Source organism: Polypterus senegalus, chromosome 5 (genome assembly GCF_016835505.1).
Source record: "Polypterus senegalus isolate Bchr_013 chromosome 5, ASM1683550v1, whole genome shotgun sequence".
NCBI classification, from domain to species: Eukaryota; Metazoa; Chordata; class Cladistia; order Polypteriformes; family Polypteridae; genus Polypterus; species Polypterus senegalus.
Genome location: NC_053158.1, coordinates 2,471,949 through 2,498,505, shown reverse-complemented (window position 1 = coordinate 2,498,505; position 26,557 = coordinate 2,471,949). Strand labels below are relative to the sequence as shown.

General features: G+C 46.1%; 1 protein-coding gene across 1 annotated transcript in view; it reads right to left on the bottom strand.

Moving 5' to 3' along the window:
• Window positions 1–10,742, bottom strand: part of c1ql3a (complement component 1, q subcomponent-like 3a) — a 93,249-nt gene extending 82,507 nt beyond the window's left edge. The window contains exon 1 of the mRNA XM_039754277.1: window positions 9,938–10,742. Coding sequence (XP_039610211.1) covers window positions 9,938–10,528 — 591 coding nt within the window. The 5' untranslated portion in view covers window positions 10,529–10,742. The remainder of the gene's footprint in view (window positions 1–9,937) is intronic.
• Between the last annotated feature and the right edge of the window lie 15,815 nt (window positions 10,743–26,557).

Below are 26,557 nucleotides of genomic sequence, written 5' to 3'. Positions count from 1 at the left end.
TAAACAGACTTGAGCTGGGAGACGTCTTTGGCCGCGGCAGTGGGGGTCTGCAGGCTGCTTGCTGCTTGTGCTGATCGACACATTTACAACACAAAAGACGCTGATGAAGAGGTGCAAAGGGATGTCAGGATTACGAGTTTTTTTGTAGGCTTCAGGGGTTGCAGTGGTTAAGGCTCTGAGGTTTGGGAGTTCAAATCCCACTGCTGACACCACTATGTGACCCTGAGCAAGTCACCTGACCTGCCTTTGCTCCAATAGGGAAACCAAAAGAGAAACGGAAGAAACTTTATCATAAATGATGTAAGTCGCCTTGGATAAAGGCATCAGCTAAATGAATAAAATAATGTGGTCCTGCTTTTGATGTTTGATTCTTTACCGGTGGTCCTAGTCCTCCAATAGTCACTCCCAGAAGGTTTGAAATGAGGAATGTGGGGTATCCCTCCATCCATCCATTATCCAACCCACTATATCCTAACTACAGGGTCACAGGGGTCTGCTGGAGACAATCCCAGCCAATACAGGGCGCAAGGCAGGAAACAAACCCCGGGCAGGGCGCCAGTCCAATGCAGGGCACACACACACACACACCAAGCACACATTAGGGACAAGTTAGGATCGCCAATGCAGCTGACCTGCATGTCTTTGGACTGTGGAAGGAAACCCACGCAGACACGGGGAGAACATGCAAACTCCACACAGGGAGGACCTGGGAAGTGAACCCTTAAGGGTCTCCTAACTGCCATTTGGGGTATTGTTTCAGAGTATTTCATGGTCAGTGATTATGAATAAGAAGTTATTTTAGATCCTTTACTAGCCATCGATGGACGTTTTTTATCTGAGAGTGACATCTCTCTGTTATGTTGGAGAATACTTAGAATTGAAACACTTAACCTGAAGCACACATTTTAATATTTCAGATATCTCAGGTGACTCTTCTTGTTTATTAATGTAGTTCAACCTCTTGAACTAAACCTTCACATGTCTCACAAACACCCTGAGTTATGGCAGCTAATTCTAATTCTTTGATTTTTAACACTGCATTTTAAAAGATACAGTAGAGTTTATTAAGAATGAGATTTATCCTGCATCGTATTTTATGAGTTCACGTGTCTGACTTGCTCGAGCACAAGCGTTTAGCTGGCAGTATAAAATGATCACCCAGTTCATAAGTGCATCATTACTAGTATTCTATAAATAATACAATACAGTAAAAATAAGTTACATTCTATAAATGTCTTTGTATACTTTATCTTAATAACTAGAATAATAATTATTATTATTATGATCTTTACATTCATATAGCACTTTCTCACTACTTAAAGTGCTTCGCAAACTCCACGCAGGGAGGACCCGAGACACAAACTGATGATCTCCTTACTGCGAGGCAGCGGCTTGAATTATTACAAGTAAACTGCACATCTGGGCCAGTGGTGTGGAAACAAAGCCGAGGAGGACATCAGGCGAGCAACTCGGTCACTCAAAGCAGCCCTCCACCTGAAGACCGTCGTCTTTATTGTGATGCCAAGGGGCAACGTGCTGGATGGTGGAGGACGAGTATGAGGTGAGAAATTCACTGGACTCTGTACACCTGACAATACGTCTACTGCTGTCCAGTATCTGTCTATCATATAGTGCCTTTCACATCTATCTGTCTATTATATAGTGCCTTTCATATCTATCTATTTATCATATAGTGCCTTTCACATCCATCTATCTATTATATAGTGCCCTTCATATCTATCCTATCTATTTATTATATAGTGACTGTCAAGTCTATCTATCTACAGTATGTAGTACTGGGACAATAGTACTACTACCTCTACAAATAGTATTACAAATGGAGAGATACATAAATTGATATAAATTGCTAATATAACACACAGAAGTATGAAAAACACTACAAAAAAGACAGGCGTGAAAGGCTGATTACTTAGTGACAGATAATGCCGCACACATGTGAGCTGCAGGAGCAACTGCCTTGCTCTGAAAAGGAAGGTACGGCAGGGAATAAGAGCGTCCCACCGTCCTTAACTTACCCCCTCCTGTTTCCCTCAGACCGCAAGATGACTTGCAGGACAAACGGTGACGCGGCCTCTGGCTCTATGACTGCAAATGTGCCCCTTCCAGCCCAAGGCCTTTAAAAGAAGAAAGGGGATCAGATTCATCCTGCTCTGGGCACCTCATTCAGTAGATGAGCAGCCATTCAAGGTGCCTAAAGAAGAAACTGTTGGTCTTAGTCTTTGTATCCTTTAGTACCCACATGGCACCAAATTTCATTGTTGATTTCACTAACTAATGCCAAACAGCAACAACTGCTGATGATAATGGTGATTGTCTCTCAAGATAAATAGACAGACAGACAGGAAAGGCACTTTATAATAATATTAAATCCTCACTTCTCGGGTGTGGTGTGCACGAAAATAAAAAGAAACGGTGAGAACCAGAATGATAGCCAAGATGAAGAACTGAAAACTGCAGCGCAATAAGAGCTCGGGTGAATAGGATAAGAAAGAAAGAAAGAAAGAAAGAAAGAAAGAAAGAAAGAAAGAAAGAAAGCTCATGTAGCGCGGAGCGGCAGACCCCGACCTCCACGACATAAAGCAGCACCGCCATGATTTAAAGCTGTTCAGGTTAACGGATGAGGACTCCACCTTTCAGGGACCAAATGTCATCTTCTATGACCAAATCTTGAGACGTCATCGCGACAGTTGACTCCTAACACTGGAGCCCCCCTAAGAGGTGAAGAGGGGCGGCTGATCAAACTGGCGGACGCGGAGGCGCTCGTGCTGAGTGCTGCTTAAGGAAGTTGCGTATCAGCAGAAACGGAAAATAAATAAACAACTAACTAAACTCACAATCCGTTTATCTGAAATCATTCGCGGCTCTCTTTAATGCTTTGGCCGAGTCACAAAGCTCAGGCGGATTTCTCTTTAATTAAAACGTTGCGAATGTGGATACCAACTCATCCCGACAATGATGGATTCCCTGTTTGCCAAAGGTGACCTGCGATGTTTAACCCAAATTATTCTTTCAATTATTAGTGAGGAAGAAAAAAATTAAGAACCTGTGAAAAAGTCCGCCGGGCACACGCGCCTCATTCAGTTTGGCCTTAACGGGGGTTCAAATGACGACGCGAGCTTCGTGAGTTCGCCAGCTGGGGGCGCCCGCAGAGATCAGCAGATTTGCCTCATTGCGCGTCTTTTGTATCAAACATCAAACAATTTACAAGCGTGGGAGAAAAAAAAAATAAAAAGAGCTGCAAGAAAGTCTCGGGACGGGGGTCCTGCCCACGCACATTAACTTAACGGGGTCATCAGGCGGACTCCATCGCTCATAATGTGACGATTTCTGCCTGACACGGCAAAACATGCCCAGCCTGCCGCTTTTGGGGGCCTTCGGAACAGACCCCGGTCATATCTACACACTTGGGGGACTTCACATCCGTGATGTCCTTTTGAAAACTCCCAGTCGCTGAGTGTTTTGTTAATGGCAATATATCAGACAATGATAGTTCTGCTTAAATTGACAGCTGATGCATAAAAAAGAATAGGTGTGCTGCGTAAAGAAATCTTCATTGATTGTTATGATTATTATTACATGGCAGACGCCCTTTTCCATGGAGACTTATGGCATTTGAGACACAAACGACTCCATTTCTTTTAGTTTCCAAATTGGAGCACAGAGAGGTGAAGTGACTGGTTCAGGGTCACAGTACTGGGATTTAAGCCCACAGCCTTAGGATATGAAGTCCAAAGCCCCTGTAATTACACCACACTGCCTTTCATATTTATATCTATTTATTATAGTACCTCTCATATTTATCTATTTATTATAGTACCTCTCATATTTATCTAAGAGTGCCTTTCAATCCTTTCTAATCGCCATCACTTTGTATTCGGCTGACGTCTTTATTTGTATTCGGCTGACGTCTTTATTCAACGCGACTTTCATCTCTTTTGGTTTTCCAGTTGGAGGACGGACAGGTGAAGTGACTCGCTCAGGGTCACACAGTGACAGCGAGATTTGAACCCACAGCCTCGGAGTTTGAAATCCTACTTCTACAACTACGAGTATAATGTAATGTTATGGACACGAGGGGCTTCCTAAACGGGAACTTTATAACGCAAAGGGCGGCGCAAAAAAATGCACAAAAAGATTAACACGACAGGACTGAAACTGAGACCTCGACATCTGGACAAGTGGTGAACAACTCGGCTTTAGTTGATTATTATTATTATTATTATTATGTAGTTTGTCTGCTAGTGGCTTCTACACCATGAAATACGCGCAGTTGCCTTTTGGTCGGCTATTTTAATTCACTTCAGCCCCGTTTGTGTTTGTATGAGCGCCGACTCCGAGCGCTGCTTATGCCTTGTATCGTTTTTAAAGTCCGAGTGAATAAAATAACAAATTACAAACCAATTCGTCTGTGAACGGCACAGCCGACGAGAAGCCCGGATGGATGGAGTGAGGCTGAGGATGGTGACGTGTCGGTGACCTACTGGGCTTCTGGGGACGGAGCGCACTAAAGGGTCACAAATCAAGGTACACGTATTCATACTGGGTCGTTTCTTTCTGGAGTGGCCGTGGGGAAGTTGTGCGTTCTGCCCTGCTCTGCGTGGCCCTTATTATTATTAATTAAGCTGACTCCTTTATCCATGTCCATTTATAATATTTGAGCTCCAACTGGTTCCTTTTCTTTTGGTTTCCCCAAATGTAGCACAGACATGTGAAATGACTCGCTCATAGTCACACACCTCAGGCTTTGGGGTCCAAAACCTTAACCACTGTTAGGTTAAGACGCGAATGTCCGGTCACACTCGGCTCTTTAATGGTACTTCACTGGGCTGTGTAGTTGGTTCCTTGTTAACCCCTTGCTTGAAACAGAAACATTTCTTTCTGGGATGGCATCTTCGCATATGGAGGAGGCTCCTTAGGCTTTGAAAAGGCTCTTAATAGGTGGATAAAAGGGACATCTTTAGTGGGACAGCGACTTCTTCAAACTGAAAAGCACGGAGCTCATCCGACTCTTTGACACTCATCGATAGATAGATAGATAGATAGATAGATAGATAGATAGATATGTGTGCTATAGTAGATGTAAGAGGTTCTATTTAAGATATTTGAAAGGCGACAATAGATAGATGAATAACCGTGCATTAGAAAACTGTACATAGACAGACAGATAAAGCGTCTTTACATATTTACTCCATTACTCTGAAATAGATTAATATAGTGCCTTTCCTTTCTTTTCTTCCTAATTGCGACAGATGAGCGCCTTTCACATATTTACCTCCATAATCTTAAATCAATAGCGCCTTTCCCATATTTTACTTCATAATTTGAACCTTTCTAGCTGTGTGTACAGGATTTTATTTTAAAGTTATTATTATTATTATTATTATTATTATTATTATCTGCGGTGGGCTGGGATTTGTTTCCTGCCTTGCGCCCTGTGCTGGCTGGGATTGGCTCCAGCAGACCTCCGTGACCCTGTAATTAGGATATAGCGGGTTGGATAATGGATGAATGGATGGATTATTATTATTATTATCATCATCATCTCAGCCATTCTAAGGTTGTCTTCTCCCTGGCCGAATACCTCAAGCGGTGGGTCACAGTTTCAAGCCGCGGAGTTTGTGGCTCAGTCCTCGGCTCTGAGTCACCGTGTGAGTCGCTTACTCTACATGTGTTTCGGGTAAGAAGAAGAAGAAGAAGAAGAAATCCCTGCAGTGTAAATGTACCTGTAAGGCGCCCTAACAAAGCTGCCCGTGCAGATTTCTTCATATTTTGGCCGATCTCTCCAGCTGTGCGACTTTCGGTTTTCTGTCCTGGCGCTCTTGCCGATGCCCGCCCTCTTCTTTTCGAGACCACCGAGGGACACCGTGCGAGCCCAGGCTGTCCTAGTCGTGTGTGTCTGCGCCCCTAACTCGTCCACTTTTGTGTTCTTACTTTTTACTTTCGCGTAAACGAAGTACAGGTAAAGTATTAGAATCCTCCACAAATTCAGTTTCAAGATTTTGATGCATCTCAACATTTTTGTAATGTTTGTTGTGTGTGTGTGTGTGTGTGTGGAAACACAATAACTTGAATGCTCTTTCACTTCGGTCAACCAAGTTTTGCATACAAGTATTCGGTACAAAACGTAGATTTCTATTAACTTTTAGGCTATTTCCGTTAACCGGAAGTGGTACTTTACCTTTTATGTATGCAGCTGCAGATCAGATTTATTCAACTTTACTTTATAATATGTTTTCAATATATTATTAATTTGATTTAATTTGTTGTTGATGGCTCTTTCATGTACATAATATAAAGTTATAATCCTTGTCTTACGGTTTTCTCCTCAAATATCCATCCCCATATCTGAGTATACGTTAAAGTCGAGGTGAGACCACTGCCGATTTTTCTCTCCGCTACCCCAAATGCCCGAGGCTCTGAGAAGTCAAACACGCCTCTAGCGGTTTACGTACTTTTCGTATAAAATGTTCAACGAGATGAGGTTTTCGAGGCTCGTCTTGGTATCTTTGCATGACGCTTGTATTTTAGGTATCTCCACCATTTCTTTAACGGCACTGCCTTATTTGTTCCTCCTATTTTTTAAACGATTTCTGTTGTACTTTATTTCGACAGGTAGGAGAGCTGACAGGTGAGCGCGGCGCATCTCGTGTCCGATTCACTGCGGGTTCAGTTATCAAGTGCGCGTCACTCATCTCTCGTTCGTGGGACTCATTTGTGCCTCCGCTCGTGTTTGTCAATGAAGATCGCGCCACTAATTGGGTTCAAAATGCGCTCGCTCGGCGTCACGTGACCCCGCATGACAGCTTTCCCTCACGATGTTGTCACCACCGGTGACACTTCGTAATGCGCTCCCGCCTCGCCGCGTTCTCGGAACCAACGGGTAACTTTCTGCTGACCCGCACGCTCGCTCGATGGAGGGGACCGGCCCCAGACTGGCCCGCACTGTCACTCGTACCGAGACGAGACAGATAGGCGGAGAATTTGTTAAACATGAATGAGCTGGACGGATGGCTTAGGAAATTGGGAATTAATTAAACTGCGTAAACGGGGAGACATAAAAGTAGAACGATAACCGCTGCGCTTCACGTGTGCGGATTTCCCGTAGTAGCGTCGAATCAGCTCATCTATCATATAGCGTCGTTCATGTCCATCTTTTGTTCTGTACTTTATGTGCCTTTAGTGGGCCTTTCATGTCTGTTATACACGACTTTTCGTTTCCTATTTATGGCACTGCTTCTGTTGTAGCCATACATCATAAAAAGGGCAACACTTAAATATTTAAAGTATGAACTTTATCTGATAAGAACGTGGAGTCGCGCGTGTGTGCGGACGGACGAGCAGCGTTGTGTTCTCCTCTGTGAGCTCCTTTAGCCTCTAAACATGTATTGACGGTGTGTGCAACTAGAGGCGTAAATTAAATACATAAAATAAATAAGGAATAATAAAAACACGAGGCTGCTTCAGCATTGGCTTTTGTAGGAGCTGACCGTATAACGACATGGCGACCTTAAGAGACAAAAGGGAAGGATGGGGACAATGCCGGCGGTTAAATGGAGATCTGTTAACTATATTGTGCATTTTGCATCGGTTTTTCTATTATATAGTGAGTTTAATATAAGGAAAGTATGGGGACAAAACCTATTATTACATCTGTTATCTGTAACAAAAAATGTTTTCTGTTATATAGCGTGTGTCCATATTTGGAAGGTGCGGGGACAAATCCAGCGTGTCAAAGTGCTAGCTGTCGCTTTCTCTGTGTTTCTGTTATATAGCGCCCTCCCTACATGAAGGTGTGCGGATAAAGCCTGGCTTTGAAATTGCAGTCTATCTATTATATAGTGCCTTTCGTAAATGGACGGATATATAATATATGATGATTTATGATATGTATGCGGATAAGATAAAAAGAGTTTAAAACTATCTCAATATCTATCAATTATATCCGCACTTTTCCTGTCCATTTATCAATTATATGGCGCCTTTCATATGTGGACGATGACAGATAAAGCCAGTGTTTCAAATTGCATTCTTATCGCTTTTAGGCTTTTAAAAAATTAATCTATTATATGGCGTCTTTTTATATATGGAAGGTATGGAAACAAAGCTGGTGTTAAAACTGCAATTGTTATCTGATAGCCGATATGGAAATACTGCTACCTGTACATCTTTGGATTACACTGCACGTTTTATAGCCATGTTTCTGTTATATGGTGCCTTTCAGGTGTGAAAAATGGGGATAAGGCCAGCGTTTAAAACCGCAGTGTATCTTTATATCTAATTAATATCTACAGTAATTATACTGATAATTATACTGAAGGGGTGGAGATTTAAACTGCAGTCTGTCTATCAGTTTATCTGTCGCTTACACTGCGCTTTTTCTGTTCATTTATCATGCAGTGAACTTCATACGTGAAACACAGGGGATAAAGCTGGGGTTTAAAACTGCAGTCTATCGCTCGCTTAAATTAGGCGTTTTTAAAATCTATTAGTCCATTATGTAGCGCCTTTCATATCTGGAAGAGATAAGAATAAAGCTGGTGTTCAAAACTGCATTTATTTATTTGTTATGTTGTGTCTTTTTGTAGGTTGTGAGGATAAAGCCAGTGTCTTAAATACAGTATTTCTATCTATCGCTTATATATTTCTTATATAGTGCCTTTCATATAAAGATGGGGGATAAAGCCAGTGTTCAAAATTGCAGGCTATTTATTTATTATATGGTGTATTTCATATCCGTCCATCTAAAATTACACACAGCATGTTTTCGATCTGTCAAGTAAGTAGAGACTAGGTCTACCTATCGAGCCTTTTATATCGGCCTACTGTGGTGCCCTATATAGTGCCTTGCACAGGTGTCCACCATATTGCTGGTATTCAGCATTTGTATTCCTGTGTTTGTTTGTTTTCCGTCTCCTTAGCTGACGGTCCCTTCCCACCCCGACACTTAAACAGAAGTCCGTCTCAAACGTGACCAGAGCCTAAAATCCAAAGTCGCATGGCGCTAACGTGGCCGTGAGAGTCGGTCTGAGGGCCAGAAGAACTGGGAGAACTGGAAGAAGCTGAGCTGGAAAGGCTCGCGCGCAATCCAGAAGCTGGAACGAAGTTTGGAACAAAAAAAAGGGACGCGCGCCGCCACGTTACCGGAGTTTTACAGGACATCTGGAGAGCGGATAACGGGAGTCGTCAAGTCGCATCTCTCGGATTAACTCAGAATCAGCCGGGAGATGGGAGCTCGAGTAGCGTATTTATTTATTTATCCCCCCAAATTATTCTTAAAGTTTCGGTCAACTTAAGACGCGAAGTGACATCTGCGGTGGTCGGAGCCCAATGACACAGTTATACTACCCAATGACACAGTTATACTAGCCCTCATATATATATATTATATATACCTGAGATAATGTGACAGCGCTCTGCGAAGGGCGCTATACAAACTAAAGTGGAGTGAAAGGAACTGATGAGCTGTTTTATTATTATATTATTAAAGATTAAGATTCTTAAACTCGCTGCGGTGGGCTGGCGCCCTGCCCAGGGTTTGTTTCCTGCCTTGCGCCCTGTGTTGGCTGGGATTGGCTCCAGCAGACCCCCGTGACCCTGTAGTTAGGATATAGCGGGATGGAAAATTGATGGATGGATTCTTAAACTGACGTACGAAAGGGACAGCAGCCTACCCCGGCATCAGCATCACCGTTAGGCAGGAGCGATACACGGCGCTGGTCCCAGTCGCTGCTTCTCCTCCATACTCGCGCAGCTCTTGTTCAGAATTACTGTATTTCGCCGATCCGATAACTTTTACCAGCCCCAGCTTTCGCCATTCCCCCCCCAAAAAGCTACTCGCCCCTCTTCTTCACTTTACCCAAACCGTCGCGGCTCACCTGCGGAGCCCCGGCCGAGTTACCTGCTTCAGCTCGCTCACCTGGTTGTTCTTGCAGAGGTCCGCCCACATGCTGGTCCCGTCGCCCCCTCGCATGAGGACGTGATAAGTGAAGAAGTAGATGCCAGGGATGGAGCAGGTGAACTTGCCGGTCGTGGGGTCGTAGTGGTTTCCCAGGTTTGTGACCACGTCGTCGAACCGGAGCACCTCGTATCCCTCGTGCTGCTTCTTAAGCCCAGCGTAGAAGGCGATTTTGGGCACCGTGCTGTACGTGGCGGCGCTGATCGCCCCGGCGGCCACGTTTGGGCCCGGCGGACCGGGTAATCCTGGCCGGCCGGGCTCTCCCCTTTCCCCCGGGGGTCCCGCCGGACCTGGAGGCCCCGGCTCTCCAGGGGGTCCCCGAGGGCCAACCTTCCCCGGTCGGCCCGGTTCTCCTTTCGGTCCTTGGATGAAGGTGGGCAACGACTGGATCAGGCTGTGGTCCCGAATGGTCTCTGCAGTGGCGGTGCTGCTGGGCGACTTAGTCCCGTAGGGGTCGCAGACCATTCTGCAGGTGCCGAGCATCTCGTAATGGGCCGAAGTCCCCGCCGAGTTGACAAGCACCGGAATGAGGATCACCAAGACCAGAACCATGACGACCCCCAGAGCCCCGGCGGCGATGAGCCGCTTCCTGCCGACAATTCGTGTCAGCGCGGGGCGATCGTCTTGTCTGCTTTTGGACGAAATTTTGCTGGTCGTGCGGAGCCTCGCTAAGGAGAATCGGGTTTCGGTGGACGGATCGATAAGCGCGCGCGCGCTCCCCCTTCCAGTCGCCGAGCTCGCCTCTCTGTGGCTCCTCGGAGTGGCCCGTCACCTCACTGAGTCTTCAGGTGCGACGGCGTCCAACGACACCTGAGCGCTCGGCTTCAGAGCAGGTCCGCCAGTCCGCCCGTCCCTCGGTCCGTCCGCGAGCCGGCAGCTCTCGGCAGCGCAGCATCACCACTTCATTTTTATGCTCTCGAAGCCGATCGACTTTTGCGAGCCATCCCACTTCAGAGATAAAAATCGAGTTGCGCTATAGGGTGAGCGGGAGAGCGCGGAGAGACGAGCTCGAGACCACCAGCCGCCGCTGCCTCCGCTGTCTGAGCGAGTCACAGGGGAGCCCGCCGGAGCCCCCAAAGTAAAAAAAGAAAGAAAAAACGTCAGGAATTAATGTGGGAGGCGATCCGCGGCTGTCCTCGCAGCTCCTTCAGAGTTCATTTGGTGGATCTGCTAAGCAAGGAGAGAGTGAGAGTGAGAGTAAGAGTGAGAGAGCAGACCGAGCGCAAGTCGACTGACTCACTCCGCTCCGCACTCCCCAACACACCCGCGTCTGAGTGAATGGCCGCGTCACGTGAAGTGAAGTGAAGTGAAGTGCGCTGTCTGCGTCGCGCAGGTCGACAAGTCCGTGCGTCTCCTGTCCGAATTCTCGACTGGCCCACCAATCGATGAGCTGGGGGTCTCCGTCAGTTTATATAGCGCCAAACACACGGGGCCGTTTATCGGTGTAATGAACACGGCCATTCCACGTGCTGCCTCATATACTGAGCCGCTGTGTCACGAAGCGCCGCAAATTCAAACGTTATTTCAAATTCATATGCGTATTTAAACGTTTAAAGAAATAATCGACAAGGCCGCTTATATTGTGTCTAACGGCTTGAGGCCTTTAAATAAACACTTAAAAATGATGTTAATTTTTAATATAGCGCCTTACACGTTAGACCGTTTATCGGAGCAGTTTACAACGTCATTGTATACAGCGCCTTACACGCTGGTCCGTTTAGCGGTCAGTATGTAAGGCGCTATATACAACAATCTTGCTACATGCATTGTTAAACGGTTCACTCTGTGAGGTACTATAACAATGCAGTTAGCAGAATTGTTTTATATAGCGCCTTACATACTGAACCGTTCAAAGAGGCAACTAACAAGGCTAACGTATATAGCGCCTTACCTTTTAGTCCGCTTACAACGCAGTTAACGAGGCTGTGTTGTGGGGCGTCTTATTGTATACACAGAACTGTTTAGAGCAACAGTTAACAAAGTCCATTTATATAGCGCCTTACACTTTGGAACATCCATCCATTTTCCAACCCGCTGAATCCGAATACAGGGTCACAGCCAACACAGGGCACAAGGCAGGAACCAATCCTGAGCAGGGTGCCAACCCAACGCAGGACACACACAAACACACCCACACACCAAGCACACACTAGGGCCAATTTAGAATCGCCAATCCACGCTGGGCTTAAGATTGTGGGAGGAAACCGGAGCGCCGAGGAAACCCACGCAGACACGGGAGAACATGCAAACTCCACGCAGGGAGGACCCGGAAGTGAACCACTGCGCCACCGTGCGCCCACTTTGGAACATTTACAATGCAATTAACAAGGCTGTGCTATGCGTTTTAAGTACAGAACCGTTTAACGCAGCAGTTTATAAAGTTAATTTATATAGCGCCTTACCTGCTAGGCCGTTTACAAGGTAATTAAGCAAATCAATTAATTTAGCCTACGGTGGGGTGGCACCCTGCCCGGGGTTTGTTCCTGCCTTGCGCCCTGTGTTGGCTGGGATTGGCTCCAGCAGACCCCCGTGACCCTGTAGTTAGGATATAGCGGGTTGGATAATGGACGGATGGATGGAAGTCATTTAGCACCTTATACACTGGATATTTAAACAAGCAAATAACAAGGCCCATGTATATAGCGCCTTACATATTATATCGTTTACAATGCGACCAACAAGGGTGTTTAGTGCGGCGTCTTCTATAGAGAGCCGTTTAAAGCAGCACTTCAGTCATATAGCGCCTTACATGCTAGTCCGTTCTCAAGGCAATCAGCCAGATCAAGTCACACAGTCGTTTAATGGCGTAATGAGCGCGGCCTCACGTACTGAACCGTCTAACAATGCAATCTCAAACGTTTAAGGAAACAATGAACAGACTCCGAGTTATATAGCGCCTTACATGCCAGCTCATTTACCGATGCAATTAACAGGGTTATTTTCATGTAGCGCCTAACACACTGGGCCGTTTAAAACAGCAATCAATAAGGTCCATTTATATAGCGCCTTACACACTAAACGGCTTAACAATACACTTTGTTTCTTAAGTATAGTGACTTACACTTCACCTTTGAGCACAGCAGTTAACACAACCATTTAATGTTGCTTATTAGACCCTCGTGAGGTTACATTATAGAGCTGAACCATCTAACAATGCAGATACAAAGGTCATTTTATATAGCGCCTTACACATTGAACTATTTAATAGTGCACTTACAAGGTCACTTTATATATAGTGCCTTACACTCTGAGCTGTTTGAAGAAGCCGTTTATACAGCGCCTTACATGTGCAGTTAACAAGATCATCTCATATAGCGCCTTTTACTTAACTGTTGAATGAACGCAGCAGTCAATGAGGTGGCAGCTGACAGGTGAGGTGCTCTCTCCGTGCTTCATACGCTTACTTCAGCTGGTTCCACATTTTCTTGGGTGGCCCAGTGGACATCTGACCAGGCACCGGTGGCAGACCTGAAACCAAAAATGAGAGGCAGATCAGCTCAGTTTGCAGGACACTCTTAATAATTCATGTATCACAATTCAAGCTCCGACTAGAGCTCGGCGTCACAGGCAGTTCCTTTAACACAGTCCAGGGCTGCTTATGGGGTCAAGATGGAGCCTCTCGCAGCAGCACTGGGCACGAGGCAGGAAACAACCTGGGACGAGATGGCCACTCAGAGTCGGACCGTTTAGGAACGTCAGATGACCACGACTGGCGTGTCTTTGTGGATGTGAGAGGAAAACCAACAAAGACACGGGGAGAACATGCAAACTGCACTCATGTGAGGGATTTGTGAAGGAGCAGCAGCAATCAGTGAGCTACCAATGGGCTTTACGTGAAAATGAATATCATGATGAACACACACACACACTCCACATGATCCAGTTAAAGATACACACAATACAATAATAAACTGCAAAGTTAATAAAAAGACCCCAATACAATGATTGCAGAAGGTGGACTGTGAAAGTCTTGAGACCCCCTCACTTGCTGCACACTTTAATTGATTTAATTTGAAACCAAAAAGATTGTCATTTTTGTCCATCAACCCCCAATCTGACACAATGGAGGTTACTGCACTCCAATCTGCCGTTCCTCGAAGCACCGACACTCTTAATTCAGGACTTGGTGGAAGGCAGCAATTCCTGCTTGGGGTCTTCTTCTCTACAAGCTTCGCACAGCTGCGTTTGGCCAGCTGATCCCATTCGGATCCTCCTAAGCTCCATCTGATGGGATGAGGAGCGTCTGTGAACTGCCATCTTCAGGACCCTCCACAGGGTTGAAGTCCAGGCCACTCGAGGACCCTCAGAGGGAGACTTGTCCCCAGGCCACTCCTGCACTGTCTTGGCTGTATGTGTCGGGGCATTGAACTGTCACCCCAGTCTCTCTGGAGCTGCAGGTTTTCTCTGAGGACCTCTCTGTATTTGGCTGCGTTCCTCTTTCCTTCGATTCTGAAGAGTCTCCTTATCACCACAGCATGGCATCAGCGTAGAGATGGCATTAGGCGGGTGATGAGCGGTGCCTGGTCTTCATCAGACAGAGTGCTTGGAGTTTTTGATTCTCCAGACCACACGTTCTTAGAGCCCCCCAAGTCGAGTGTGAAACGCCCTTAGCTCCAGAGTGGTCTCCACTTTCAGCCCCATCGATATGAAGGTCTGACAGATGTGGTGTAGCTGAGATGACCTTCCTGTCTCAGCACTGGACGTCAGTAGCTCTGTCAGATCCCTCTTTCTCAGTGTTGCTGGACAGCCAACTCTAGGAAGAGTCGTGGAGGAGCCAAACATCTTCCATCCCATAATTCTTGATGCCACTGTGCTCTTGGGGGCACTCAAAAGCTTTTGAAGTTGGTTTTATCCCCTTGGCCTGATGTAAGCCTCAGCCCAATTTGATTGCAGGGGTCTACAGAGAGCCCCTTGGACTCCATGGCCAGCTTTTTGTCCTGATGTTATGAGACAGAGGTACATGTCTGCCTTTCTCAGTGAAGCCCACTCAATTCAGTTTCAGGTGGGCTCCAATGAAGTTAAGTGAAGCAGAGAGGATGGACCAGAGTGCCACTGCGAGGGTCTTCTAGGAATGAGAGATTTCAGGTTCTGATTCTTAATACGTTTGCAAAGCTTTTTGGTCACATGTTGTCACTTTGTCATCATGAGTTACTGAGGGTAGACTGGTGGACAGAAATGGCCAATTTCTCCACTTCAGATGAAATCTCCACCACAGTCAAGTGGGTAGAAGTGGAGGGTCTCAAGACTCCCTCAGCCTGCTGTCCATTTAGGCCTTCGCTTGGACCATCAGGTCCACTTTTACCTCAAATCCTGCTGCGTCTTTCTTTGTCAGCAGTCACCGAGATGAAAGTTCATGTTGCACTTCACAGCGTTGGGTTTATATCAGCAGGGGGTCCTGGCCAGGTGGCAGCACATTTTGGGGGTCCTTTCCTTAAGTACCTTTTGAATGAATTGCATTTATCCTACAAGTGATGATGGGACAGTCCATCTATTTCTGATTTTCATTTTGTATTCATAATAAAGCTCTTGTCCCTTTGTATAGCGCCTTTCGCAGCACTCGGTGAGTCCTGATTGGCCCCATTGGTTTACCTTTACATGCCAGTTGACTCCTCTTAGCTTCTGCCTTTATGGCCGTCTTGTCCAGGTAGCCCTGCCCCTCTCAGGGCGCTATATTACATTCCACTTACAGGTGTCATTGTGTGATGAACTAGAGAGCCATCGGTGATGGACAGATCTCCAGTAATGACTCAGCTCGGACCCAAAATCATATTAAGAGAATCCCGAATCAGACTGCTGGTCCTCGCACTTTCACTTTAAACATCTCAAACATGGTGGCGGCGTGACGCACACACACTACTGCACTCCCGTCGAGCTCCGCGGAATCGACTCATTGGTGCTCATCGGTGCTCAGCTCACCAGGCGATTCTTAGGACTCACCGGAAAGAGGCGTTCAGAACACGCAAATGGTCCACGACTCAGGTAGGACCCTGGTGCTGGGACAGCTCTTGGAGTTGGGGACATTATGGCAGAGGAGTTTGTCACCAAGTCCAGGTGAGCAGGTGGCATGTGTTACATATGGATCTGCATGTTGATGTTTCATGGCGTTTTTTTGTGTGTTTTCCAATATGTTTGACTTGTGACTTTACTGTCTCTATAAATGTGAGTCCATTCTGTGAAGTTTGTGGGTGAAGCCACCCTGACATCACTACTGTTGTGGGTGGAGCCACAGAAGGTGGGGGCAACCTGATTTTCCTTTGGAGCCAAAGGAGGCATCACAGTGGGTGGAGCCACAGAAGTTGGGGTCATGGTTTTCCTTTTTGTGCGGACAGCTCTAATGCTGTAGGTGGAGCCAAAGGAGGCATCACAGCTGCTGTGGGTGGAGCTCCAGGAAGTGAGACCATTATGACGTCACTGCTGCTGTGGGTGGAGCCACAGAGGTGGGTGAAACCTGATGTTAATTTTGTGGGTGGAGTCACAGAAGTCAGGACCATGCTGACAGCACTAATGCTGTAGGTGGATCAAAGAAGTTGGGGCCACCCAAACATCACAGCTGCTGAGGGTGGAGCTCCAGGAGGTGGGGCCATCATGACATCACTGCTAATGTGGGTGGAGCCACAGAAGGTGGGGGCAACCTGATGTTCCTTTTGTGGGTGGAGCCACAGAAGACAGGATCATGCTGACAGCTCTAATGCTGTAGGTGGAGCCAAAGGAGGCAGGGCCACCCAAACATCACAGCTGCTGTGGGGGGAGCAGCATAAAGTAGGACCATCCTGACATCTTTTCCTATTATGTGTGTTCAGTCACAGAAGGCAGGGCCACCCTGATGTCACAGCTGATGAAGATGAAGCTCCAGGAGGGTTGGGGCCATTCTGACATCATTGCTGCTGTGGGATGGAGCCACAGAAGGAGGAGCTACCTCGACATCTCTACTGCTATAGGTGGAGTCATAAAAAGGTGGGGCCACTCTGACATCACTACGGTTGTACGTATCTAATGGCTGCCCAGTTCTGCTGTCTTCACTCCGTGCTCACTTTCTTTCTTTCTTGACTATTTTTATCAGACTACGCTGGCATTGACCGGACCACCCTGTATCGTCCCTAATGAGATACAAATTCAATTTGCTTAAATGAGCATCTCCATTGTTGTGGCCGGAGAGGAAACTCCTGCTCCGTGTTTACTGCAACTCCGATGACAGCCATGACCCTGCATGTCATCGGTACAAGTGACGCAGGTAACCCCCTGTAGTCTGACCGCTGCAATGGCGTAGTGTGTGCACAGTGAAATAAAACACGTGTGTGTGTGTGTGGAATATGGTCAAATAAAATGAGCCCGTGGACCCCCAATGAGAGCAAATTGGCAAATCCAAGCAAAGGACGAGGTGTGAAGGGGCAGCCTTTTTAAATCAGGGGGGTCAGGCATGTGTGTCTGTGGATCGCCCTCCTGAATCATTTTGGGTGAGATGGACTTGGTGTTGGTCAAGGCCATGGGGTCCAGCGGCTGGGGGGCATCTGTTGGTGAAGAGAGATTCCCAGATCCTGACTTTGCTGATGATGCTGTGATCTTTTGCGGAGTCAATGGAGGCTCTGATCGGGGGTCTCGAGAGACTGAGTGAGGAGTCTGAGGGTCTGGGCTTGTAAGGGTCCTGATAAAAACCAAAGTGCCAGGCCTTTAATGACCTCCTGGGCACGGCCATCAGCAGTGTGTCTGTCTGCGGAGAGAGTGTCGACCTCGTCAACGAGAGGTTTACTTACCTCAGGGGTGACATTCATGTGACTCTGGTGACTCTTCCTGTGAAGTCAGTAGACGGATTGGGAGAGCTTGGGGGGTCATGAGGTCACTTTAAAGGGGTGTGTGGCGCCCCCTCCTGATATCTCTGAAAAAAGACGAAGGTCCAAGTCTTTAGTGTCCTGGTGCTCCCAGTTTGTGAGACATGGACGCTACCCGGAGACCTGAGATGAAGACTCGACTCCTTCATGTGTGTCCCTTCAGAGGGTCCTCAGGTATCACCGGTTTGACTTTGTGTTACTCACCGAGTCCAGAATGAGGCACATGACCTGCATGGCGAGGGAGCGTCACTTACAGCAATGCTTTCCAGACGAAGATGAAATCACACGGACAGGCAGGCACAGGACAAGCACATACATCTGGAGTGAAACTGGAATCCAGTGGCGCCTGTGGGGCGCAGAAACAAAGAAACACACAGGGCCGCGACCCCTCGGCGCCTTCATGGCTGCTTTTTAAAGGGAGCGTCTAATTCCCAGCAACCCCAGCTACTCTGGAGCTACCCAATGGTGTCAGCCTACAGGGACTGCTGGGCGTTGTAGGAAGTGTAAGTAGTGCTGCTACAGGAGTGTTAATGTGGGCGCCCCCTACTGCTCTGGAGTGGCATCGCTTCATTTTTTTGGAGCCCTGAAGATGGCCTCCAAGTGGTCATGAATGGCATGGTCATGTTTTTTTGCAGTTTATTATTAATCAGTTCCTGTTGACAGCTAATAATGTTGACTTTGTCTTGCCCTACATGAACCGGCAGTCCCTCTCGTGAGCGCGTTCTCGAAACGCCGGCAACTCAGACTCTGTTGTTATTTTCGAAGCGCCTTTGTGGTTTTATATGTTGCATGTTTGAAGACGCCTTTACTCCTCCTTGTGCGTCTCACGCTGGTGTCACCAAAGTCAAGCTGACCAATCAGATTGCTCAGGGGGACTGGACACCCTTTGGAGAGTAGATTTACAATGCACGGTATTTAAACATTCAGATAGGACTTCATTGTATTCATAAATATTAATATATTGTGTTTTGAAGAAGGGCCACCGGAGGATGTGCTCCAACTATAGGGGATCACACTCCTCAGCCTCCACCGGTAAGGTCTATTCTGGGGTGCTGGAGAAGAGAGTACGGTCGATGGTTGAATCTCGGATTCAAGAGGAACAATGTGGATTCGTCCCGGCTGTGGATCACTGGACCAGCTCTACACCCTGGCTGGGATCCTGGAAGGGGCTTGGGAGTTTTCCCAACCAGTCCACTTGTGTTTTGTGGATTTGGAGAAGGCATTCGGCCACGTCCCTCGAAGCATCCTGGGGGGTGTGCTCCAAGAGTACGGGGTACAAGGCTCGTTGTTACGGACGAGCAGGAGTTTGGTCCGCATTGCCGGTAATAAGTCGGACTCGTTTCCTGTTGAGGTTGGACTCCACCAGGGCTGCCCTTTGTCACCGATTCTGTTCTTAAGTTTTATGGACAGAATTTCAAGACGCAATAAGGAGCAGAGGGGGTCTGGTTTGGTGACCTCAGAATCTCGTCTCTGCTATTTGTGGATGACGTGGTTCTGTTGGCTTCATCGGACAGTGACCTCCATCTCTCACTGGAGCGGTTCACAGCCGAGTGTGAAGTGGCAGGGATGAGAGTCAGCACCTCCAAATCTGAGGCCATGGATAGATAGATAGATAGATAGATAGATAGATAGATAGATAGATAGATAGATAGATAGATAGATAGATAGATAAGGCACTATATGATAGATAGATAGATAGATAGATAGATAGATAGATAGATAGATAGATAGATAGATAGATAGATAGATAGATAGATAGATAGATAGATATGAAAGGCACTATATAAGATAGATAGATAGATAGATAGATAGATAGATAGATAGATAGATAGATAGATAGATACTTTATTAATCCCAAGGGGAAATTCACATACTCTAGCAGCAGTATACTGATAGCATACTGATCGCCTTAGTCAATGGGTGGGCCTCTCTGGCAGGGTCTTAAATTGGTTTGAATCCTACCTGGCAGGGAGAAAATTCTTTGTGAGTTGTGGTAATTACAACTCGAAGTCACATGATATCCAATATGGTGGTCCACAAGGCTCTATCCTGGTCCGCTGCTCTTCTCAATCTACATGCTTCCTTTAGGTCAGATTATCTCAGGGCACAACGTGAGCTACCACAGCTATGCTGATGACACACAGCTGTACTTATCAATAGCACCTGATGACCCCGACTCTCTTGATTCACTAACACAATGTCTGACTTGTATCTCAGAATGGATGAATAGTAATTTTCTCAAGTTAAATAAAGAGAAAACTGAAGTTTTGGTGATCGGCAATAATGGATACAATGAGGCTATTAGAAATAAACTGGATACATTAGGATTAAAAGTCAAGACGGAGGTAAGGAATTTAGGGTAACTGTTGACTGTGACCTGAATTTTAAATCGCATATTAATCAGATCACTAGGACAGCATTTTTTCACTTAAGAAACATAAGTAAAGTTAGACCTCTTATATCACTGAAAGATGCTGAGAAATTAGTTCACGCGTTTGTTTTCAGTCGACTAGATTACTGTAACGCACTCCTCTCAGGACCACCCAAAAAAGATATAAATCACTTGCAATGAGTGCAGAATGCAGCTGCTAGAATCCTAACTACGAAAAGAAAATCCGAGCACATCACACCAGTCTTAGCGTCACTACACTGGTCACCTGTGTCATTCAGGATTGACTTTAAAATTCTGCTTATGGTTTATAAAGCCTTAAAAAATCATCTCGCCCCATCTTATATATCGGAATGCCTGACACCTTACAGTGGTGTGAAAAACTATTTGCCCCCTTCCTGATTTCTTATTCTTTTGCATGTTTGTCACACAAAATGTTTCTGATCATCAAACACATTTAACCATTAGTCAAATATAACACAAGTAAACACAAAATGCAGTTTTTAAATGATGGTTTTATTATTTAGGGAGAAAAAATCCAAACCTACATGGCCCTGTGTGAAAAGTAATTGCCCCTTGTTCAAAAATCACCTAACTGTGGTGTATCACACCTGAGTTCAATTTCCTGATTACTGCCACACGTGTTTCAATCAAGAAATCACTTCAATAGGAGCTGCCTGACACAGAGAAGTAGACCAAAAGCACCTCAAAAGCTAGACATCATGCCAAGATCCAAAGAAATTCAGGAACAAATGAGAACAGAAGTAATTGAGATCTATCAGTCTGGTAAAGGTTATAAAGCCATTTCTAAAGCTTTGGGACTCCAGCGAACCACAGTGAGAGCCATTATCCACAAATGGCAAAAACATGGAACAGTGGTGAACCTTCCCAGGAGTGGCCACCAAAATTACCCCAAGAGCGCAGAGACGACTCATCCGAGAGGTCACAAAAGACCCCAGGACAACGTCTAAAGAACTGCAGGCCTCACTTGCCTCAATTAAGGTCAGTGTTCACGACTCCACCATAAGAAAGAGACTGGCAAACCGGCCTGCATGGCAGATTTCCAAGACACAAACCACTGTTAAGCAAAAAGAACATTAGGGCTCGTCTCAATTTTGCTAAGAAACATCTCAATGATTGCCAAGACTTTTGGGAAAATACCTTGTGGACTGATGAGACAAAAGTTGAACTTTTGGAAGGCAAATGTCCGTTACATCTGGCGTAAAAGGAACACAGCATTTCAGAAAAAGAACATCATACCAACAGTAAAATATGGTGGTGGTAGTGTGATGGTCTGGGGTTGTTTTGCTGCTTCAGGACCTGGAAGGCTTGCTGTGATAGATGGAACCATGAATTCTACTGTCTACCAAAAATCCTGAAGGAGAATGTCCGGCCATCTGTTCATCAACTCAAGCTGAAGCGATCTTGGGTGCTGCAACAGGACAATGACCCAAAACACACCAGCAAATCCACCTCTGAATGGCTGAAGAAAAACAAAATGAAGACTTTGGAGTGGCCTAGTCAAAGTCCTGACCTGAATCCAATTGAGATGCTATGGCATGACCTTAAAAAGGCAGTTCATGCTAGAAAACCCTCAAATAAAACAATTCTGCAAAGATGAGTGGGCCAAAATTCCTCCAGAGCGCCGTAAAAGACTCATTGCAAGTTATCGCAAACGCTTGATTGCAGTTATTGCTGCTAAGGGTGGCTAAACCAGTTATTAGGTTCAGGGGGCAATTACTTTTTCACACAGGGCCATGTAGGTTTGGATTTTTTTTTCTCCCTAAATAATAAAAACCATCATTTAAAAACTGCATTTTGTGTTTACTTGTGTTATATTTGACTAATGGTTAAATGTGTTTGATGATCAGAAACATTTTGTGTGACAAACATGCAAAAGAAGAAGAAATCAGGAAGGGGGCAAATAGTTTTTCACACCACGTTATATTCCAAATCGTAACCTTAGATCTTCAAATGAGTGTCTCCTTAGAATTCCAAGAGCTAAACTTAAAAGAAGTGGTGAGGCGGGCAGGCGGCCTTCTGCTGTTATGCACCTCAAATCTGGAATAGCCTGCCAATAGGAATTCACCAGGCTGATACAGTAGAGCAGTTTAAAGCACTGCTGAAAACACATGACTGTAACATGGCCTTCTCATAACTTCACTTTAACTTAATCCTGATACTCTGTATGTTCAATTCATCATAATAACTATTCATGGTGGCTCTAAAATCCGTACTGACCCCTACTCTCTCTTCTGTTTCTTTTTCCTACTCAAAGCTTCACGATGCTCCAACAATGATGGGCGGATTAAAAGGCAGACGTCTACGTGACCATCAACATCAAGTGACTCCATGAGGACCCTAACTACAAAGAGGACTGTTTCATTGATGTTAGGTAGAATGCCCAGAGGGGACTGGACTGGTGGTCTTGTGGCCTTGGAAACCCTGCAGATTTTATTTTTTTCTCCAGCCGTCTGGAGTTTTTTTTTTCTGTCCACCCTGGCCATTGGACCTTACTCCTTTACTATAATTAACTAATGTTGTCTTATTTTAAGTTCTTATTTTGTCTTTTATTTTTCTTTTCTTCAGTATGTAAAGCACGTTGAGCTACTTTTTGTATGAAACTGTGCGACAGAAATAAATGTTGTTGTTGATAATAATCAATATTAAATTAAAGTAACAATGCAGGTATAACAGACAATAGCTTTGTATAATGTTAACGTTTACCCCCCCGAGTCACATAGTGTGGCGTCTCCTCAGTCTGTCAGTGAAGCAGGATGGTGACAGCAGTCTGTCTCTGAAGCTGCTCCTCTGTCTGGAGATGATCCTGTTCAGTGGATTCTCCATGATTGGCAGCAGCCTGCTCAGCGCCCATCGCTCTGCCACAGATGTTAAACTGTCCAGCTCTGTGCCTACAATAGAGCCTGCCTTCCTCACCAGTTTGTCCAGGCGTGAGGCGTCCCTCTTCTTTATGCTGCCTCCCAGCACACCACCGTGTAGAAGAGGGCGCTCACCACGACCGTCTGATAGAACATCTGCAGCATCTTATTACAGATGTTGAAAGACGCCAGCTTTCTAATGAAGTATAGTCGGCTCTGTCCTCTCTTACACAGATCATCAGTGTTGGCAGTCCAGTCCAGTTTATCATCCAGCTGCACTCCCAGGTATTTATAGGTCTTTACCCTCTGCACAGTCACCTCTGATGATCATGTGGTCCATGAGGGGTCTGGTCCTCCTAAAATCCACCACCAGCTCCTTGGTTTTGCTGGTGTTCAGGTGTAGGTGGTTTGAGTCATACCATTTAACAAAGTCCTTGATTAGGTTCCTATACTCCTCGTCCTGCCCACTCCTGATGCAGCCCACCATAGCAGTGTCGTCAGTGAACTTCTGCACGTGGCAGGACTCTGAGTTGTATTGGAAGTCTGATGTATGTTGGCTGAACAGGACCGGAGAAAGTACAGTCCTCTGTGGAGCTCCTGTGCTGCTGACCACAATGTCAGACCTGCAGTTCCCGAGACGCACATACTGAGGTCTGTCTGTAAGATAGTCCACAATCCAAGGCACCAGGTGTGAATCTACTCTCATCTCAGTCAGCTTGTCCCTAAGGAGCAGAGGTTGGATGGTGTTGAAGGCACTAGAGAAGTCCAGAAACATAATTCTTACAGCACCACTGCCTCTGTCCAAGTGGAGAGGGATCGGTGTAGCATGTAGATGATGGCCTCCTCCGCTCCCACCTTCTCCTGGTATGCGAACTGCAGAGGGTCGAGGGCGTGGCGGACCTGTGGCCTCAGGTGGTGAAGCAGCAGCCGCTCCATGGTCTTCAACACATGTGGCAAACGACACAGGGGACCAAACGTAACCAGGAAGTCAAAATGGAGCGAGAACGGACGAGCCAAGAGGCGAGACAGTAACGCCAACACAAAAAAAAAAAAAAATCAAAAGTGAAGGGCGCAGGTGAGAGTGAAAAAAACAAAAAATCCACCTGGCATGAGGGTCAACTTGGGAATAAAAAAGCCAACAACGCCAAACCGAATGTCGCGTGAGCCACCGAGGAACAGCAAACAGTGAAACGTCTGCATATTTATAGCGTTATGACCTCAATGTAGGCCTCTGACCCCCACTGCTGATGCCGATTGGTCGTTGGATTAAATTCGCCTGATTAACGCATCGTCGTTGATTCAAAAAGCAATCGACTCACAGCAGTGAAATGCAATACGTCTTCCTTGTTTTAAGTTATGACTCACGAGAAAATGAGAAACTCAAACATAATGTGCTTTTGTGTCGCACTTTAAACTGATAGACAAACGACGTGCCGTCGCGTTGAAATGTTTCTAATGACGAGGCGATAGAACCGTCACCATCACACGCTTCGCATCACAATGTGGTTTACACATCGGCTTGCAGTTGATCTTCCACAGTTTGTGGTCGGTTTGATCTCCTAGTCCATCGTGACTGCTTGTCCTTCACACTCGGCGCTCTTCTGGTCTCCTGTCGACATTTTCTTACCTGGCAGGTGATTCTGCTCGCTAGGGCTGATCTGGCGTAACAAGCCACACAGGTGGTCTTCCCCCAGCCACCGTTCTCTTTAATGCTTTTGAACTCCGTGCCCTCCTGACGTTCCTCATCTCAGATGTCACTTCAGTGCCATTAAATCATTCTTACGGCTCTAAAGTCTCCTGGGGTTTGTACGCGGAATTGTGAATTGCTGTGGACTCGCACCGTGAAGCCCCTCAGTTTGAAGATTTGCGTCGGTGGGGAGCTGTGAATTGTTATTAATGTAATTATTAAATTAATTAACTAATAAAATATTGATTAATTATTAAAATATTGAATACATTATTAATTATTAAATAATTATTAATTTGTGCTTTGTGGCGTGAGCTAAAAGGAGAAGTCCGCCCACGTGTGGTGACGTCACCTGGGGTCTCTCTCTCTCTGTCACCGTCACCACTGCCACAGCTGTCCCCTAAGACTCAGATCTCCAAAGCGTCGTGTCACTTTCACCCTCGTTCCCCCCTCTGCACCCTTCAAGCCCACAGATCACACAAGTCAATGCTGCTGGGCGGCCCACCAGTTCATTTGTATTTACATGAATTTGCTTAGCAGGCGCTTTTCACCCAAACACATCATCGAGTAAACATCAGTCTGGGGGACTGTTTGGGAACAGGTGTGACAGGACAAGGTGACAAAATTGATCATCACAAGTGAAGCGCTCTTACAATTTCTAACCGTAGTTGTATTCCGCCATCGGCGGACGAGGAGAGCCGAGTGAATAGAAGACGAAGCTGAGCCGCCCGCCTGCGCCGACATCAGGATTGATTGGCCGTGAAGCCGGCGCCTCGCTGCTTGTCGATGGCAGTTAAGTAGCACTTGAGCGTATTGATCGCGTTCAGAGCTTTCAAAACCGTTGACCAAAGCACTCAATTAACTTTCTGCTAATGAAATATTTCCCCAGCACGGCCCTTCAGTAAATTACACTCCAGCGCAACTCGTGTGGCGCGGCCCAGCTCTACGGGTTAAGACATCAGCCCTGACATCGGTGCCCAAATCCTGCCACCTAAACAGAAGCCACAGCAGAGGTCTGAAGAGATAAAGCACTTGGGCAGAATTCGAGAGGCTGAACGTGGGTTGCAATAGGGGGCGCCGTAGGGTCAAAGCCACGGGAACCCAAATATTAAGTCAGTCACCTGTGGGCGGGGCCTCCACTCCTAGTCATTCCTGTTCCAGGCCCCTCCCATCCAGGTCTGTTGCTTAGCGATAGTTGTTGTGCAGCTGTCACATGACAGAGGGAGGGGTGTCAGGGATACGAGATTTGCATAAATTGTTTATTTCCCTGCCTTTGCTAAAAAAAAAAGTAAATTTGCTGTCAGAAGTCATCCATTTTAGAACTTCTAGACGTTCTGATTGGTCACATTTAATTCTGTTGATGGTTAACATTGCGTTTGTGACATCACTGGGACACCACTTTAGAGTTTTGTTTTGTCCCACATGGGATGTCGGCAGGCAGGTGGCACTAGTTGAGTGACGTCACAGCACTGTTCTCGTTTTAAATGGCAATGCAGAAATTTCAATGTTCACGGTTTTGGGTAAAATTCTTAAAAAATTGGATTTCAACTTGATTTTGGACTGAGGCTGTTTGACCACTGATGACTGTGACCTGTGATTTCCTTTCACGTTGTGATATTTTGTGTGCACATCAACATCTTCTTTGTACTCCGCAAAGGCCGAGAGGAAAAATAGAAAGAGTGGGAGCAGAAGAAGAAACGAGAAGGACGTTAATAAAAACAGCAGACCTGTGTAAGCATTTTATAACTGTCTTCACTTGTCGTGGCCCACCCAGCTGACGGCCGCAATAGTCTTAGTGTC